Consider the following 16,788-nt stretch of genomic DNA (forward strand, 5'->3'; position numbering starts at 1 on the left):
ACTTTAATGGTGCCAGGGCATGGACATACTCCCTTGTCTAAAAAGTGGGAGATTAACACCTGGTTTGAAAATTCTGGAAGTGGAGAAGATATTTTGCTTGTGCTTTTGCATTGTGCTAGTGAAATGAATGCATAAAAGTTGCCAAAGATATCTGTGGTTTAATCAAAACCAATTTATAATCTGAAAGAACAATTAGTTATTACCTAACTCACTGCCTAATTTTTTTTTGCTACAATAGAACTCCTCATTTTAAAGCTTTTAACTGTCAAATCTAAGTAAAACTGAATTGCAAATCTGCAGGATGATAGAGTAGCTGAATTTTTTCAGCTATATTCCACTCACTGCATCTGGCCATTTTCCATTATACAAAATTTAAATTCCATAGTCTCATGTACATTATGTGCTATTTTAATTGATCTCTTTTGGATCTCCAGCCATATGCCTAATATTAGAGTATGTGGATTTGCATATAAGATTTCATTGTTCCCATTTGGCAACATACTGCCTCTAATTGCACCAATCAACCATTTACAACATTATAGTCCATACAGAAACCTCTACAGATATGACATGAAAATGCCTAAAATGATTGAAAATTTGCACATTGCACTAGTCCAACTATCTTTGGGTCTGAGGGTCATCCTCAAATTGTACTATCTGTAACCACCAAGGTAGTTGAAGCAAAACTCCCAAACTTTTGCACCAATTTGTCATCATGTGGATTTCATTACTGGCTATACTAAAAGCCTCTAGGTCTAGATTTTGGCTAGAACTTCAAAACAAAAATAATCTTAGACATATTCCTTTATAACATGAAGTATCGGAAGAGCATCAGCGCCTCTAAGATCCCTTACGGGCCACAGACTATTTCCACAAAGTCATTGAGTGGGGTGATATCTACCAAAAGCCACTGGAATTGTTTTTGCCCTTCATATCCTTCAAGGACTAATTAAAATGAAAAGAATGAATCATAGTTAATCTTTTTCATATCTTTTTAAAAAGGTTATTTTGCAATAGAATCACATTTACCTGATAAAATGCACCCTCACATATAAGAAGTTCAAGGAAAATCCAATTCAAAAATATATTTATGAGGTAGAAAAAATATTTCACTCTTCTCATTCCCTTCCAAACAATCTTTCTTTTTTTTTTCTGCCACACCTTGTATTTTCTAATACTCATACTTCAGTCAAGGAATGTTATGCATTGAAATGAAATGCAAGGTAGTTTCACAGACAGTAAATATGCATTATGGAATTGAAATCTATTGTGTTAGAAACATACTATGCTCTTTGAGCACATATTTTATAGGGAGTTCTTATAAGCTTCTTTATGAGTAATATGCATTGTCTGGAAACCATTTGCTCTCTTTGGTGCTGAACTTAGTAACTGAAGACTCATGCAATATTCACTGTTTTTGACACATGCCAAGTTTATGTCTTACAATCCAAATGATTTAGTTAAAACACATCTCTACAATTAGGGAGATAGTATACTGCCAAGTATTCTACAAATTAGGAATGAAACATAGATTATTGGAAAGAATGGCTTTAACACTTACTGGAAATGTGAGTCATAGAAATTTTGAACTGGAAAGGATTTAGGGTTCACTGATTTCAAAACCTTATTTTCTGGGTGAGGAAACTGAGACCCAGAGAGGTGAAGTGATTTGCCTAAAGCAACATGACTAATACAAAATCCATAACAAGAAAACAAAGATCCTGATTCTCAGTTCAGATTAGGCCACTGTTGTGGATAAAGTGCTTGCAATTCCTCATAATACTATTTTCAATAGAGAAATAATTTGCCTTATGCACTTAATCTAATTAGAGGTGACTTTGAAAAAGAACACAACGGCATACATTAGAAATACAATACCTTGAGATAATATCCTACTGATGTATATTTTCACTTACCTTTTCAGCTGACTGAGCAGTGCCAAAAAATATTGGAATGAAGGCAAGCCACACTATACAGGTTGTATACATAGTAAATCCAATGGGTTTGGCTTCATTAAAATTCTCTGGGACACCCCGAGTCTTGATGGCATAAACAGTGCATGTAACCATGAGTAGGATGCTATACCCCAAGGAACAAATGATTTGTAGATCTGTAATGTCACATTTGAGTACTCCTCTGGCTTGATCAGGGTTTATTGTCTTGTGTTCATCATAATCTATAATAATATTGGGTGGGTCAACCCCAAACCAAATGAAAACACCTAGAAGTTGGACAGATATTAAACTGGAAGTGATTGCCAGCTGTGATGTTGGGCTTATCAGCCTTGGTGCTGTTACTGATTTCTTGCCTTGTTCAAATATACGATAAATGCGGTTTGTTTTAGTCAAGAGAGCAGCATAGCTTATACACATGCCCAAGCCCAGGAATACTCGCCGGAAGGAGCACACTGCCACATCAGGTTTGGCAATCATTAGGAAGGTAATTATGTAGCAAAGAAAGATTCCTGTCAGAAGGACATAGCTGAGCTCTCTTCCTGAAGCCCGAACAATTGGAGTGTCATTGTAACGAATAAAGGTAGCCATTACAAAAATTGTGGCAATAATCCCAAGCATTGCCAAGAAAACAGGGATAACGGCCCAAGGAGAGTGCCATTCAAGTTTCACAATGGGGATATCCTGGCAGCCAGTACGGTTCTCATTCGGTCGCTTATCATAGGGACAGTGTTGACACGTCATCTCATCAGATTGGTACTGATATCCATCACATGGCTCGCAGGTCCAACAGCAGGGTGTTCCCTTCTGGGTCTTTTTCCTTTGACCGGGCTTACAAGGCAAAGTGCAGACTGATGATGGGATTTCTCGTACTCCTTTGCCCCACTGCATATCATCTATCTATAGCACAGAAAATATAAAGCAGAAGCAAGTAGATTACACTCATGCTATTTAACAGACATCGCAAGAAATACAGGAAAATGAAAAAAAGAAGATTAAAAATCAAATTAACAAAAATCAACTTCAACATAGCAACATAGGTTAAATTTTTGAAGTGTTAAAGATTTTATAGTTGTTAGTTTGGGCAAAAAGAATACATGCCAATTGTCTCCCATAATATCCTATCAGCATGACTGTGATTGCTAATATAATTTATTACAACAAATTCTAATCAATAATAATTAATCCTAATACTCATCCCCAGGGAGAAATAAGACTATTACTGCAATTCATTAATAGCTGAAGGCCATTGCTTGAGAATGTGTGAACATTTTAAATGAGGATTAATACGGCCTGGAAGCTTTAAAGGAAGGTTGGACACTTCTTTACAGAATGTAAATTAACAGGTAGAAGGTGGCACAAAAATGCTGAAGTTGAATTTGACCCTTATAGTTTAAGAGGAGACATTACTTTTATGTTACAAAATGTTACAAAAGTCAAGAGTGGGAATAAAGCTATGAAATGTAGACACAAACGCAAGTCTTGTATGTAACTAGGTTGATGTTTCTCATATAATTTTTGCCTAAATCACTACGTTTTCTTTTGTATTTAATCATTTAATAGTGTGCACCAGGTGGTTTAAATTTCTGGGTCCTGGTATGGCATCTTCCACTGTTCCTGGCTCAGCTACATATTACTGGGCCTATCAATGTGAAAATTAGTCACATCTGTTACTTGGAATTGATTATGCAAAATAATTATGCTGGACTGTATCTTTCACCTGATTTTTCACCTAGTTATTTGGAGAACTTTTGCATCTAAATGTTAGGAACAGTAGAAGATGCCATACAAGGATAGTTTTTATCCTAAAAGTTGGTAAAGAGGTTGAATGGCCAACGAATGAGTTACACAAGCATACCCCAAATATCCAATGGTTCACTGGAGGATTAACTGCAACTCAGAAACTTGAACTACCTGTTGCATATTATTAAATGATTAAGAACAAAAAAAAATACATTTAGTGGCAAAAAAAAGACCATTCATTTTGATATTCAGCAGAGACAGCACAAAATGAAAATGAACAAAGTTAACCTCAGGGTTCTTAAATCTTTTGTGTGTGTGTGTCTGTGTGTGTGTGTGTGAGCATGTGCATATGCACTTTTCCTGAGGAGACAATTGCTCCATGTTTCCCATTATCCTCATATTTTGCTTCCTTTGATGACTACTCAGCCCTTTCTGATTGGCCTCTGCACCAACTACGAACCCACCCTCACCAACTGCTTTCCCCAAGAGAAAATATTCTTGATTGTGGCTCTAGTATCCAGTCAATCTATTGTCTTATGAGGAGAACAAGAATGGATCCAAATAAGTGGATTTATTGTTGTTTTAGTTTGAATTCAATTAACTGATTGGATCATTTGATAACTCATGGGTATAAACTAGTTCAAGACTAATCAAAACAAAAATAATGTTTTTTAAATAATTATAGAAGTTTGATCATCATGTCTGACTCTTCATCATTCCACTTGAGATTTTCTTGGCAAAGGTATAGAGTGGTTTGTCATTTCATTCTCCAGCTCATTTTACAGATGAGTAAACTGCGGCAAACAGGGTTAAGTGACTTGCCCAGGGTCACACAGCTAATGAGTGTCTGAGGCCAGGTTTGAACTCAAGCAGATGAGTCTCTCTGACTCCAGGCCTGGTACTCTATCCATCGTACCACCTAACTGCCCCATTAATATTTCAATATTGTCATCTCATCTTACTTTATAAAAGTTCTCATGTGATGGAGGGTCAAGTCTTATTACCATTTACTTGAATTCAAATAATATTCCAGGTTCATATTTCAGGCAATTGTTGAGAACCCTGAGAGTGGAAATTTGGTAGGGAGTCCCTAATGGGATTTAGAATTTAGGCCACACACACACACACACACACACACTGGACCTGTGATTTTACTGGTGTACAAAACTTCCAGTGAGGAAATTCCTGAACAAGCGCAGATCCACATGTTTTCTGACACTTAGTTTTAGGGAGTTGCTTGGGGTCAGCAAGAGGTTAAGTGACTTGCTCAGGGTCACATAGTCAGTATGGGTCAGAAGCAGGACTTGAACCCTGATCTTCTTGACTCCAAGCCAGGCTTTCTATCTACTATGTCATGTAGCCTTCAAAATTATAAAAGGTCTTGTGAGTTTCTCATTTGAACTTGAACCAGATCCCCAAGAAACTTCTCAACATGAACTCATTTGCCTAAACATGAAACTTGAGTCAAAACAAATAAATCCAACAAATGTAAATAAAATCATTTCATTCTGTACATCATTATTTCTAAGCTATTGAGCTGTTGACAGTATTTCTAAACTCATAATTTAAAAAAAAAATTAAGGAAGAATGGATGTGTTATATTTTGAATAAAAGACTTAGAGAGTTGAACACAAGAAAAAATAGCAAGGTATTATTAACCCAAATGTTTTCAAAGGTCAAATAAAAAGTTTCATTTAGATATACCATGAAAGAATAAAAGGAAAAAATATCTACAGAAAAAAAATCATTATTTAAGAGAAAATTCTCTGTTTTCGACAGTAGTGAAAACTGATGTGTCAGATGATCTATGGGAATAAATGTAAAGCTCACCCAAATATAAAAAAAATAGCATGACACATAATATTTTACAGCCAATTTTGAATGTTGCCAGCTCACCCTTTTCTCTCTGAGAAAATAAAAGGCCCAGCTTTGTGGATCAGCTTTTTTTTCCCCCTTTCCAACTTATCAAAGTAGATGGGAAAACTGCATTCACAAACATCATATTGAATGATTACTTAATTTGTTTTCAATTTTCATTTAAAGCCGATCTTTACTCAATTTAATTGTATGTATTAAAATCACAAAGCTACTCCATGCTCCAAAATGTACACAAAATAATCCATTTTCTATGCCAGAAATACAAATTTATTTGTATACAGGCTATATAAACATACACAAACACATATACTATGGAGGAGATAAAAATGTGGGCCGTGTAAAATATTTCCAATCCCTTTTTATTATGGGAATTTAAAAATGACTTGTGTAATTGTGTTTTGTATCTGAATCTGAGAGGCAGTGAGAACAGTGGATAGAGAGCCAGCATCACAGCCAAGAAGATCTGGGTACAAGTCTTGCCACTGACGCATTCTACCTATGTAAACCCGAGTAAGACAATTAACCTGTCAGTGATCTTGGCGACTGTCTTTGAATACAAGTAGCAGAAAATGTATTAATCTTTGGTAGATGGAGTTTCATTTTCTGGGAACTCTCTGAGGCAGTAAAATCATAGGGCTGGTCCCTAGCCCTACATGTACATCTAAACGCTTCTTTGATGCTTCAATGGATTGGTGTGTATATCAATGTGGGACCTCACTCCCCAAGTACAAATCATAACCCATATGTACCTTCTCATCTTGGCCTTTATTACCCAAGTTTTTCTGTAAATCCTCTGTAATTGATCAGCTCAAAGCACTGGAGACTTTCCTCTGGTTCCTTTAATAAGCAGCTACTGAAAGGTTTTGAGCAGGTGAGTGACATGGATTAGACCAGTGCGTGAGTAAGATTAGTTTGTCATTAGGTGAAGTATAGATTGGACAGGGAAGAAAATAGATTCAGGGAAACGAATCAGGAGGCCAATGCAATCAACCAACAGAGGCAAATGAAGTCATACTCCAGAATGTTGGCAAATGGGGTTAGGCAAATGATCTAAAATAGTTAAATGCAATATACACACAGAACATCTTCGACCTCATATGCGAGAAGCTGGTCAGCTGCCAAAAGGACATTGCTTAGGCTTAGACAATTACTTAGGGATATACACAATCACCTTTAGTATAGACTCACCCCCAAAAGTTTTTGTAGCAGAGTCTTTTACCCTGGGGTTTTTGAACTTGCATTTGTAATATTTGGATAACTGTATTTGAATATAATTGATTTCATATGTAATGCCATACTCATATTATACATTTAAAAACACTCAGAGAAAGGTTTTGGCAGAGTGCCAAAAGGATCCATCACACACACACACACACACACACACAGAGTTAAGAACTTTGGCCTATGGTAACTCAAGCACCAAGTTTATTTATTTTCATTTACATTAAGCGAAATAAACAAAATGAGGCTGAAAGGTGTTTAGGCATTAGGGGACCAAGAAGATTCAGTAATTTTATTTTTTTTAAATGAAGATAAATTAATTCTAATATGAACATGTCTCTTTAATTCTGTTTATTTCAAGCCAGAGTGGATGACATTAATAAATTTAATAGCCCTTAAAAAGTTCTTTAGGTTTGGCCATTAGACATATGGCTATTCTTAAACAGGTGCACCTGGCTACAAAGGGACAGTGACTCTATATGGGCTATAGACAAGAGACAGCAGAGCTCCAATTGACAAGGAAGTGAAGGGGAATTGTCAAGTTTCCCTTCCCAGTTCTATTCATGTTTTTCTCCTCACCCGCAATCCTAATCAAACAACCCTTTATGAATTTCTTGTTTTAAGCTTTGGAGGTCATGAGGTTAAAAAATTAAAAAAAAAATAAGAGAACAGAAATGTGACATGGAGGGACAGAATTCCAGAGCTGTTTGCGTGTGTGTGTGTGTGTGTGTGTGTGTGTGTGTGTGTGTGTATTTATGTTGGTGTGTCCCTAGCCACAATAACTCCCCCAAACTGTAGGCCTATATGACCAAATGCTTATTGGATTTCCACATGGATATTTAATAGTTAAAACTCAACAAGTCCCCACAAAGAGAGCTGCTGTGAATATTTTAGAATACATGGGTTCTTTTCCTTATTTCTCCCTAATCATCTTTGGAAATATACTTAATAGTGGTATTCCTGTGTCAAAGGGTATAATAAAATTCCCCTTACCCACAAAGAAGCAGAAAGCTAAACCTGTTGTTGTTTAGAGGTTCATAAAAGAAGAGGAATGAAATTAAATGGTGTAAATGAAAGTATATATTAGGTAATAAGGGTGAACATGTCACAAGAAAGCTAGAGGTCAGCAGTATGAGAAATCATGTTTAATTTGTGTAAGCAAGAATCAACCTAGCTGTGTTGGCTACCTAAATAAGGATGCAGATAAACTATTGTTATACTAGACATGTAAAGACAGCCTTCATGCCCACAAGAAATTGAGAATCCTTCTAGTAAGAATCACATGGTAAGTCGCCCCTATGCGGCTAAAATAAACTTCCTCATTGACTATTTATTCATTGACTTATCACATATTATTGACTCTCTCTTCTATACAAGGATTTGTGCCAATTGCTTTGGGGGTCATAATATCAAAGCACAATACTCTTATTATCATGTACTGTTCTCTTACCATTCTAATTGACTACTTAAATCTAGTTAAGAGAGTATCACAAACCTGAAAAGATATCTATTAGAATGTGCCATGGTAGGTAGGAGTGACTGGAATGGAATAAACATGTATGAAATACCTAGGTTATGCTAAGCAATTTACAAATATCTCATAGGATTCCCACAGCAACCCTGTCTCCACTTTATAGTTGATGAAACTACAGCAGATAGAGGTTAAGTGACTTGCCCAAAGTCATATAGATAGTAAGTATTGAACTCAGTTCTTCCTGACTTCAGGCCTAGCCACAAGTCTCAATCATGCCGCCTAGCTGACCAACTGTGACCAACTGACTGCCTAAATGAATGAGTGAGCACTTATGAAATACTTGCTATGTCCAAAGTCCTTGCTAAGTCCTTGGGATCAAAATAGAAAAGGAAGATAGGCCCTACTTTCAAGAGGCTCAAAGAGAAGGTTTCACCTCCAAATTAGATACAAAAGCCCCAGAGTTCCTAGGGCATAGGAGTGAAACAGATGGTAAAGCATCTTTAAGGCCTCTTCCATTAATAAAACCACATCAGTTTCTGATGCTGCATCATTTGACAGTGCCAAGGTCTTTGGTGACAAGAGCTTTCTTTTTGAAGTCTTCAATAGCTGTGGCTGCTGAGAATGCTGGGGCAACCATACATGAAGATGACATTATCAGGTTACATCTCCATCTCCATAAGGACTGCTTTCCAAGATAATAGCTATGGATGTCTGGCTGGAAGCAGGGCTTCTGATCTGGGTAAGGATTTGGGGCTGGGGGGGAGTGTTGGTTATTTCCAAGGCTCTCACTCTCAGGTAGCTAGGCTGTCCCTATCATTGTCTGAAGGAAAGTGGTGGTAGAGGGAGTTTGATCTGCCTGGCACACACAACTTCCTTTCTCTCCCCTGAGATGTTTATGTAGATAGTTCCCATTCTCTTCTCATCCCTCTTTTTACCACCACCCTGCACATCAGCATCTCACAAATTCCTCTTAAGGGATTTTCTCAGAAATGTTTCATTAGATCATTTACTTACAGCTAGTAGGGGTTTGTTGTTGTTGTTGAGTTGTTTCGGTTATGTCCAACTCTCCCATGATCCCATTTGGGATTATATTGGCAAAGATACTGAAGTGGTCTGCCCTTTTCTTCCACAGTTCCCTTTACAGAGGAGGAACTGAGGCAAGCACGAGGCCAGATTTGAATTCAGGTTCTCCTAACGCAAGCACTGGGACTCTATCCACTGTGGCACTTAGCTATCCCAATAGGGATTTTTAAAGGATATCTAATCCAACTCTCTATTTTAATAGACGAGGAAAAAGAGGAAAAAGGAGGTTGTGACTTTTCCAAGAAAATACAGGTCATGTCAGACTCAGAATTTGAACCCAGATCCTCTAACTCCAAGGTACCACACTATCTCATTTCTTCTTCTTTGAATACATAACATCTTACAAACAGCTTTTAGAAATCCTTGGATCACATGTCAATTGTATGTTCCACTTCAGGAAAAGGGCTTCTTTAGGTAATAGCCAAGTGATTATTTAAATGTTATTGGAAACTCTTGACAAGAATAAGTAATATATTTTGGTTTATGATTCCATAGAATTTTATAGACATTATTTTATATGACTCTCACAACTCTTGTATGAGATGAGTAGCAGAGTCATTTTTTTTCATTTCAAAGATGAGGGGAAGTAAGGCTCAGAAGGGAAAAGTGACTTATCTGACATGACTTTGCCATTTGGATCTTAGTCTAAGGTTCTTCCCACTATCCTAATTGCCCTGACAAATTTGAAACTCTTCTTGCACCCAATTCTTCTATATTTCTCCTCTTAGTACTGATGGACCTCTTGATATGATACAGTTTTCTTTAGAAAAAACAACATACATTTATAGTAGGCAAGAAGACTATAAATGTATTTGATTATGATATTAAGATATTTGATTATGGAAGCATACTGAGGACACAGTGAAATCCCTGTGACCTATTCCACAGAAGGACTTGTTTCTATCCTCTAGTTTCTGACTAGAAACTTAACTGTGAAAAGACTACTGGTCAGATAAACTCGATGGCATACATGCCTGGCACAAAGGAAGATTAGGACACGGTTCCAGGAGAGACACTTACTCTAAGGAAAGAATTGGAGGAACAGTCCTTCAGCCAATGAAATAAGATCCAATTTGCTGTTTGAAATAAGTTTATTAAATGTAAGCTAGGGACTGGGCTCTTTGGACATTAAACCAAACCCTACAAAAATCCACTGCAATTGAATACATCAGTTTTCCCTTATACAAATTTGTTCTTTCTCATACCTTTCATTTATTCCTGGACATTTTCCACATGCAAGACAATTTTGCCTCTCAGAGAAATCTCCATTTGTTATATCCTATTAGCATTTTTTTCCCTAGCTTACACAGTAAACCAAATTGGCTGCTATTTTTATGGCACATTTCTTCATAATATTATTTTTTACTTATTATAGCTTCAATAGAATGAGCTCACTTAAGAATGCTTCCTCATTAAAATGCCATTTGTTCATTAAAATGTATTTGTCTTCTATAATTTATGGATAGAGCTTTTTAGGAAAAAAAAACATATTGGAACAATCTGACATTTCAGGTGAGGGAAAGGAGCTTTATTTGGGCTGTATAGGACCCAAAGCCAACAACAGCTTGTTTGAGAAATACCGCGGAATTTCAAAGTTGCTTTAAATTTTTACACATTTAACAGAGAGCATGACTAGATGATGAAGAAAATTCTATATGGTGATAAAACTTCATTAAATTTGGTTCTATTAATTCCACATTTTTATTGGCAAGAGAAATTTACACTTCATGGGGATATGATCTAGATAGCCTTGTAAACAGGAACATCAGATATTTTATCCTACATGACGTTGCCTAAATCAGAATTGTTTGTCAGTAATATCCATATATCATAACCAATACCCACTGTCATTTCATGAAACCCTATTGTTTTAGAGACATATACTGGATGATTTAGAGTGATCCAGACTAACTCTTAAAGCCCAATGGCATTAATTCCCCTGAGTATCAGTCCATTTACCAGCACCACATTGCTTCCTGCTATGTGCATAACTATTTTCCCTATAGAGCTAACTGTCCCCTCTAATGCTGTTTTGCCTAACATTCTGTTTTCATAGAACCAATGAACTAAGTCTGTACAATTAACACAATCCTCAAATAGTAAAAAAAAAAATGTTAAAAGAACAGACTAATGTACATAAGAAGGGCACATGTTCTTTCCCTGAAATATTCAGGGACTAGAACACCAAGATAATAATGAGCAATTGCTGGCTTTGGGGTATAGTACAACTTTAAAAAGGCAGACGAATTTACCTGCCTCTGCTTACCGATTTGGCCCATGGTCAGTCTGGGGGTTTTCTTGTGTACAAACAGGATGGGATAAAGGTCTAGTAATTCACGTTTAGGATAGTATATTAGGTTTTACAAAGTTCTGTCTTCATTCTCATCTTGTGGGGCAGGTAGTACCACTATTACCACCTCCATTTTACAGATGAAGAAGGTGCGGTTTATGAAGCTAAAATCACTTGCTCATGTTGTTACAACTGGTAAATGTTGGAGCCGGCATTTGAAACCAGTGCTCCTAAATCTGAGTCTAACACCATGCCGGGCTGCCTTTTCTTTGAAGTTTAAAAGAAAACGTTTATTAATATTAATAAAATTGACAAACAGTATTAGTGCAAAGATTTTTAATTAGGGTAGTTGGGTAAGGTGGAGGTAAGGGGTTGATAAAAAATACTAATCAAGTGTCTTAATTTCAGTAGATTCAATCGCTCTATCACTAAATATTCATAAAGTGCCTACTGTGGTTAATGGGCTCTCCTAGGATAGGTGGCAGGGAGACAAGGAAAAACAAAATGAGTTCCTGCTTCCAAGGAGACCATATTCTCTCTGGCTGTCCTCCATACCTGGAATACTCTCACTCCTCTGCTCTGACTACTGACCTCCCTCACTTACGGTTAAGACCCAACTAAAATCTCACCTTCTAAGAGAAGCCTTCCCCAATTCCTCTTAATTCCAGTGCTTTCCCTCAGTTAATGATTTCTTATTTATCCTATATATAGGTGATTTTACATATTTGCAGATTTTTACATATTCTCCATTAGACTGTAAGTTCCTTAAGGACAGAGACTGTCTTTTGCTTCTTTTTGCATCACCAGCCCTTAGCACAGTGCCTGACAAATAGTAGGTGCTTGTCATCTATATGCAAGAGTATATAGAATAAATTTATATAGAATAAAAATAAAATAACTATAGAGTAATTGTGAGGGCACTAGGAGTTGGTGATATCAGTAAAGGCTTAGTGTAGAGAGTTATATTTGAGCTTTGTATTGAAGGACGTCAGTATTTCTATTCATTTCCCTAAACATACACTCTACTCAAAGCCTTTTTTTATTCCTAGTTCCAATTACTCTGTGCAATACAATTGTATTTCTTTATAAGTATTTTATAATTACAGCTAATTGTATATTCACTTTGACCTTTCCTTGATTAGACAATGAGTATAGTTTGACTGTGCTTGAAAACATTAAAAAAATCAAAACCCACAATCACTACTATGCAGGCTTTTTTTTGGTTATTTCATTAAACTGTAATCATACAATGTTCTTATAAATACCCATGGCTAGCAAAGGAAGACAGACCATGGGTAGCAGAAACCCAGAGCCAAAGCCCAAACTTCATTCTAAGAGCAGTTTCCTGTTCTCATGGTTATGTGTCTTAGAAGAAGCACTCAAAAGAACAAAGATAGCTTGTTCTCCTAGGACCTACTGAACTTCTGGAATGAATGTCATTAAAAGTGACACCTAAGAATGAGGATAATGAGAAACATGAGGTCCATCTACATTGGATGCTGTGATGGGATCGTGCACTGTCTTTTCTGATGATGTAACATCTAGCTACTGACTCATCTATAAATACCCATGAATGGGGCACCCCATCTACTAGAAAGAGGCTTTTTAGCAACAATATATTTCTCATTATTTTTCCACTACACCAAATTGTCTTAGAGAAGAAAAAGACCTCAAGTGACTTCACTTTTCTCAGTTTAAGATCATTGCTTTCAGGTCTATGAACAGTCTTTGATTCTGTGACCAGATCATAGCAGTTAGGTCTTTCAGGGAATATTGAGATCTTAGAATCCTGATGGTCTTAATCTGGAGGTCCGTAAATTATTTTTTAAAATATATTTTGCTATTTCAATATAATTAGTTGCCTTGGTAATTTGTGTATTTAATAACATTATTCTAAGAAGTGGTCCACAGGCTTCACCAGACAGTTGCCCAAAGGGTCGGTGAAATGAAAAGGTTAAGAACATCTGTTCTAGTACAATTTCTTTATTATAATGGATGAAGAAGCTGAGACCAAGAAAGGGAAAGTGATTTGTTAAGACCACACAGGTAGCAAAATAGAACAGGCCAGATTAGAACCCAGGTTTTCTGTATCTATATCCACAACTTTTTCTACCATACCTCCTTGCTTCTAGGCAAGCACCAAATAAATAGCTCTTATGAAAACTGAAGTCATGGGATCCTACACTATCACATCTAGAAGGCACTTCAAATTATATGTAGTCCAACTCTCTCACCTTATGGAAGGCACTTAAACACTTGATTCTAATTGGTTGAAATTGGAGGAAACCTCTACGGCAAAATCAAAAACAAACTCTTCTGTTTGACATTTAAAACACTTCAAGAGTTTGCTTCAACTTTACCTTTGCTGGCTTATTATACCCTACCTTCATGCAGTCTATTGTCTGATCCTGTGGCCACCTGGATGGCATTCTCACATGAAAATCTATTTCCTACCTCACTGCTTTCATACAGGCTATCTGTTCCCCATGCCCAGAATGGATTCCCTCCTCAGCTGTGCTTCTTAGAATGTCTATTTGTCCCCACTGCTCAACTCTAATGAAGTTTTTTTTTTTCTCATCCTTTTGGAACTAGTGCATATCCTTCCCCCCAAAAAAATTACGTATCATTTACTTTGTGTATGTGTATACATGTTGTCCCCCTGGATACAGTGTAAGCTTCTTGAGGATAACACAATTTTATTTTTGTCTTAGTTTTATCAGTGCCTAGAATGGAGTAGGCCCTTAATAAATAAATGTTTGCAGACTGTCTTATTGACTGATACTCAGAATGTAGAAAGGAGCTGGCAAAATAGATAACCTTGGGGAAAAACATTTTCCACTAAAGTTAAAAAAATGATAGGAACAGAAATAATTCAAAGTACAGTATAACCATGTTAGAAATCAGAGGGAATGTTCAGGGTCATTCAGTCCAATAGTAGGTTAGTTGGTTCCTTGAGAGCTGGGTGTCTTCATTTACTTAGAAAGTTCCATAAATGAGAAGGTAAGCAATGCCCTTGAGCACTCCTTATGTGAATCCTCCAATATCTACTTTGATTTTAAATACCACACACTATAAAGGCAAGAGCCACATGATTCCCAGTATCATTGCTGCTAAATCTTCTCCTAAAGCATCCCAGCCATTCATTTTGCTTTCCACACTCAAGACAACTTGCAAATTGCTTTACACCCACTCACCTGGGGTGAGTCACGATTTATGCCAGGTGAGTGGTAGAGAATGCTGAAAATTCAGTTTATTAACTGTGATGGGGGGAGACACACACACAGACACGGGGAGGGGGTAGGAGGGAGGGTGAGAGAGAGAGAGAGAGGTGTGTGTGTGTGTGTGTGTCTGTGTGTCTGTGTGTATGTGTGTATGTGTTTTCTAGGCAGGGAGTTCATTTCTTTTCTTTTCTAAACTGGATGAAAGAAATTGTTTTTAACACATTCGGTTGGAATGGATAGGACCATAATATATTTACAATGACACTTGGTCTATGGTCTTTTTCTTTTATTTAGTTAGCCCTTTTCTTCTGACATTTCTTTCATCACTAAAAGAAATGAAAGGAACTCTTCCATATTAATGCTTAGTCTTCTGAAGCACAGTGTAGCAGTGGATAGAGTGCTAGACTTGTAGTCTGGGAGGCCTAACTTCAAATCTTGCCTTGGAAACTTATGAATTTTGGGGCCCTGCCTAAAGCAATGAACTAAGTCTTAGTTTCATTTTCTGAAAAATAATAGCTCCTACATTAGAGAGTTGTTAGGATTAAATTAGTTGATAATACACCCTAAAAATCTTAAATATTGCTATGCTGGTGCCTTTCATTCCTCTTTTTCTAAGAGGACCAAAGACATCACAGCATTATGTATTGACTTGTGTGTGAACTGATTTTAGATGAGGAAGAGTTCCACAAAATCATCAGCCTCACTCTTTCTTCCTGAGTCACCAAAGTCCGATGTCAAGACAACAATCAGGACAAGTGACTGTAGCCCAGTATTCAGTGAATGAATTTGGTGTCTTAGATTTCTGACCAAGCTCTAAGTGTTCCACATTGCCTGCTTCAGCTACCTTCATGGCTATTGGAATAAATTGTTCTCATCAGCCCATTCTGCTGGGGACATCTCCCAAATCTTGCTATATAAGGATGAACCATTATTAGTGTTTATAAATCTTTTGTTGTTGTAATTCAGTAATTTTCAGTCATGTCCAATTCTCCATAACACCATTTTGGGGTTTTCTTGGCAAAGATACTGGAATGGTTCACCATTTCCTTCTCCAGCTCATTTTATGGTTAAGTGACCTACCCAGGATCACACAGCTAGTAAGTGTCTGAGGCCGGATTTGAACTCATGAAGAGGAGTCTTCCTGATTCCAAGCCTAGTGCTCTGCCTTCTGTGTCTCAGCATGGATCTTCTGGCATTTTGACATATTCTTTATCATCTAATCTTTCATACGCTTTGTGGTACTCATGTGGAACTTATTACATGTCGCCTTGGATTGTCATTGTTTGTATACATGCTTGCTTCCCATACTATATTATTAGCTCTTTGAGTAGTTATTTTTCATACAACTCAGTAGTTTTCCTAGCCTATGGTAGATTAATAGATACTTCATGATTCAATTAATTAATTAACAAATAATATCACTATGCTTCATAATAGTATTCACATTCTATCTTATTTTTCATCCTAAAATACTTTGCCATCAGAGAGGATCGTAAGATATTGTCAGTAATGACAAGGTAGCTTTCTGTACTTGTGAGTACTTGCTTTTATTTCATAATTTAAAAAAAATCTTAAATAGCATAGGACCTGGTACATACAACTGGGGAATTTGAATGAGAACCTTCCAAGCTGACAGTGGACCATTAATGCCTACTATTTCAGATGAGTTATTCAACCCAATTCAGAATCATCTAATTCTTTGTTATCCAATGCACATCTCCCCAATGCTCTACAATAATAGCATGGCATAGTTTATGAAGTGCTTTGTTTAAATGAGTTAATTTTATCTATAGAATTCATTTGATCTACATGTTTAATATCACAGAAGGAAATATATTTTGTCTGGCATAATCCATTCCCAATGAATCTATGATGGTTTATTATTATTATTATTATCAGTTCTTTTTCTAGTTGTGCAGCTACCTC

The 16,788-nt window shown here is 36.7% G+C and overlaps 1 protein-coding gene across 2 annotated transcripts in view; it reads right to left on the bottom strand.

Moving 5' to 3' along the window:
• GRM7 (glutamate metabotropic receptor 7) overlaps positions 1–16,788 on the bottom strand; it is a 1,033,386-nt gene that overhangs the window by 220,922 nt on the left and 795,676 nt on the right. For both annotated transcript variants that reach the window (XM_036739727.1, XM_036739726.1), the window contains exon 8: positions 1,917–2,852. In XM_036739727.1, coding sequence (XP_036595622.1) covers positions 1,917–2,852 — 936 coding nt within the window. The remainder of the gene's footprint in view (positions 1–1,916; positions 2,853–16,788) is intronic.

This window comes from Trichosurus vulpecula, chromosome 9 (assembly GCF_011100635.1).
Source record: "Trichosurus vulpecula isolate mTriVul1 chromosome 9, mTriVul1.pri, whole genome shotgun sequence".
Classification (NCBI taxonomy): domain Eukaryota; kingdom Metazoa; phylum Chordata; class Mammalia; order Diprotodontia; family Phalangeridae; genus Trichosurus; species Trichosurus vulpecula.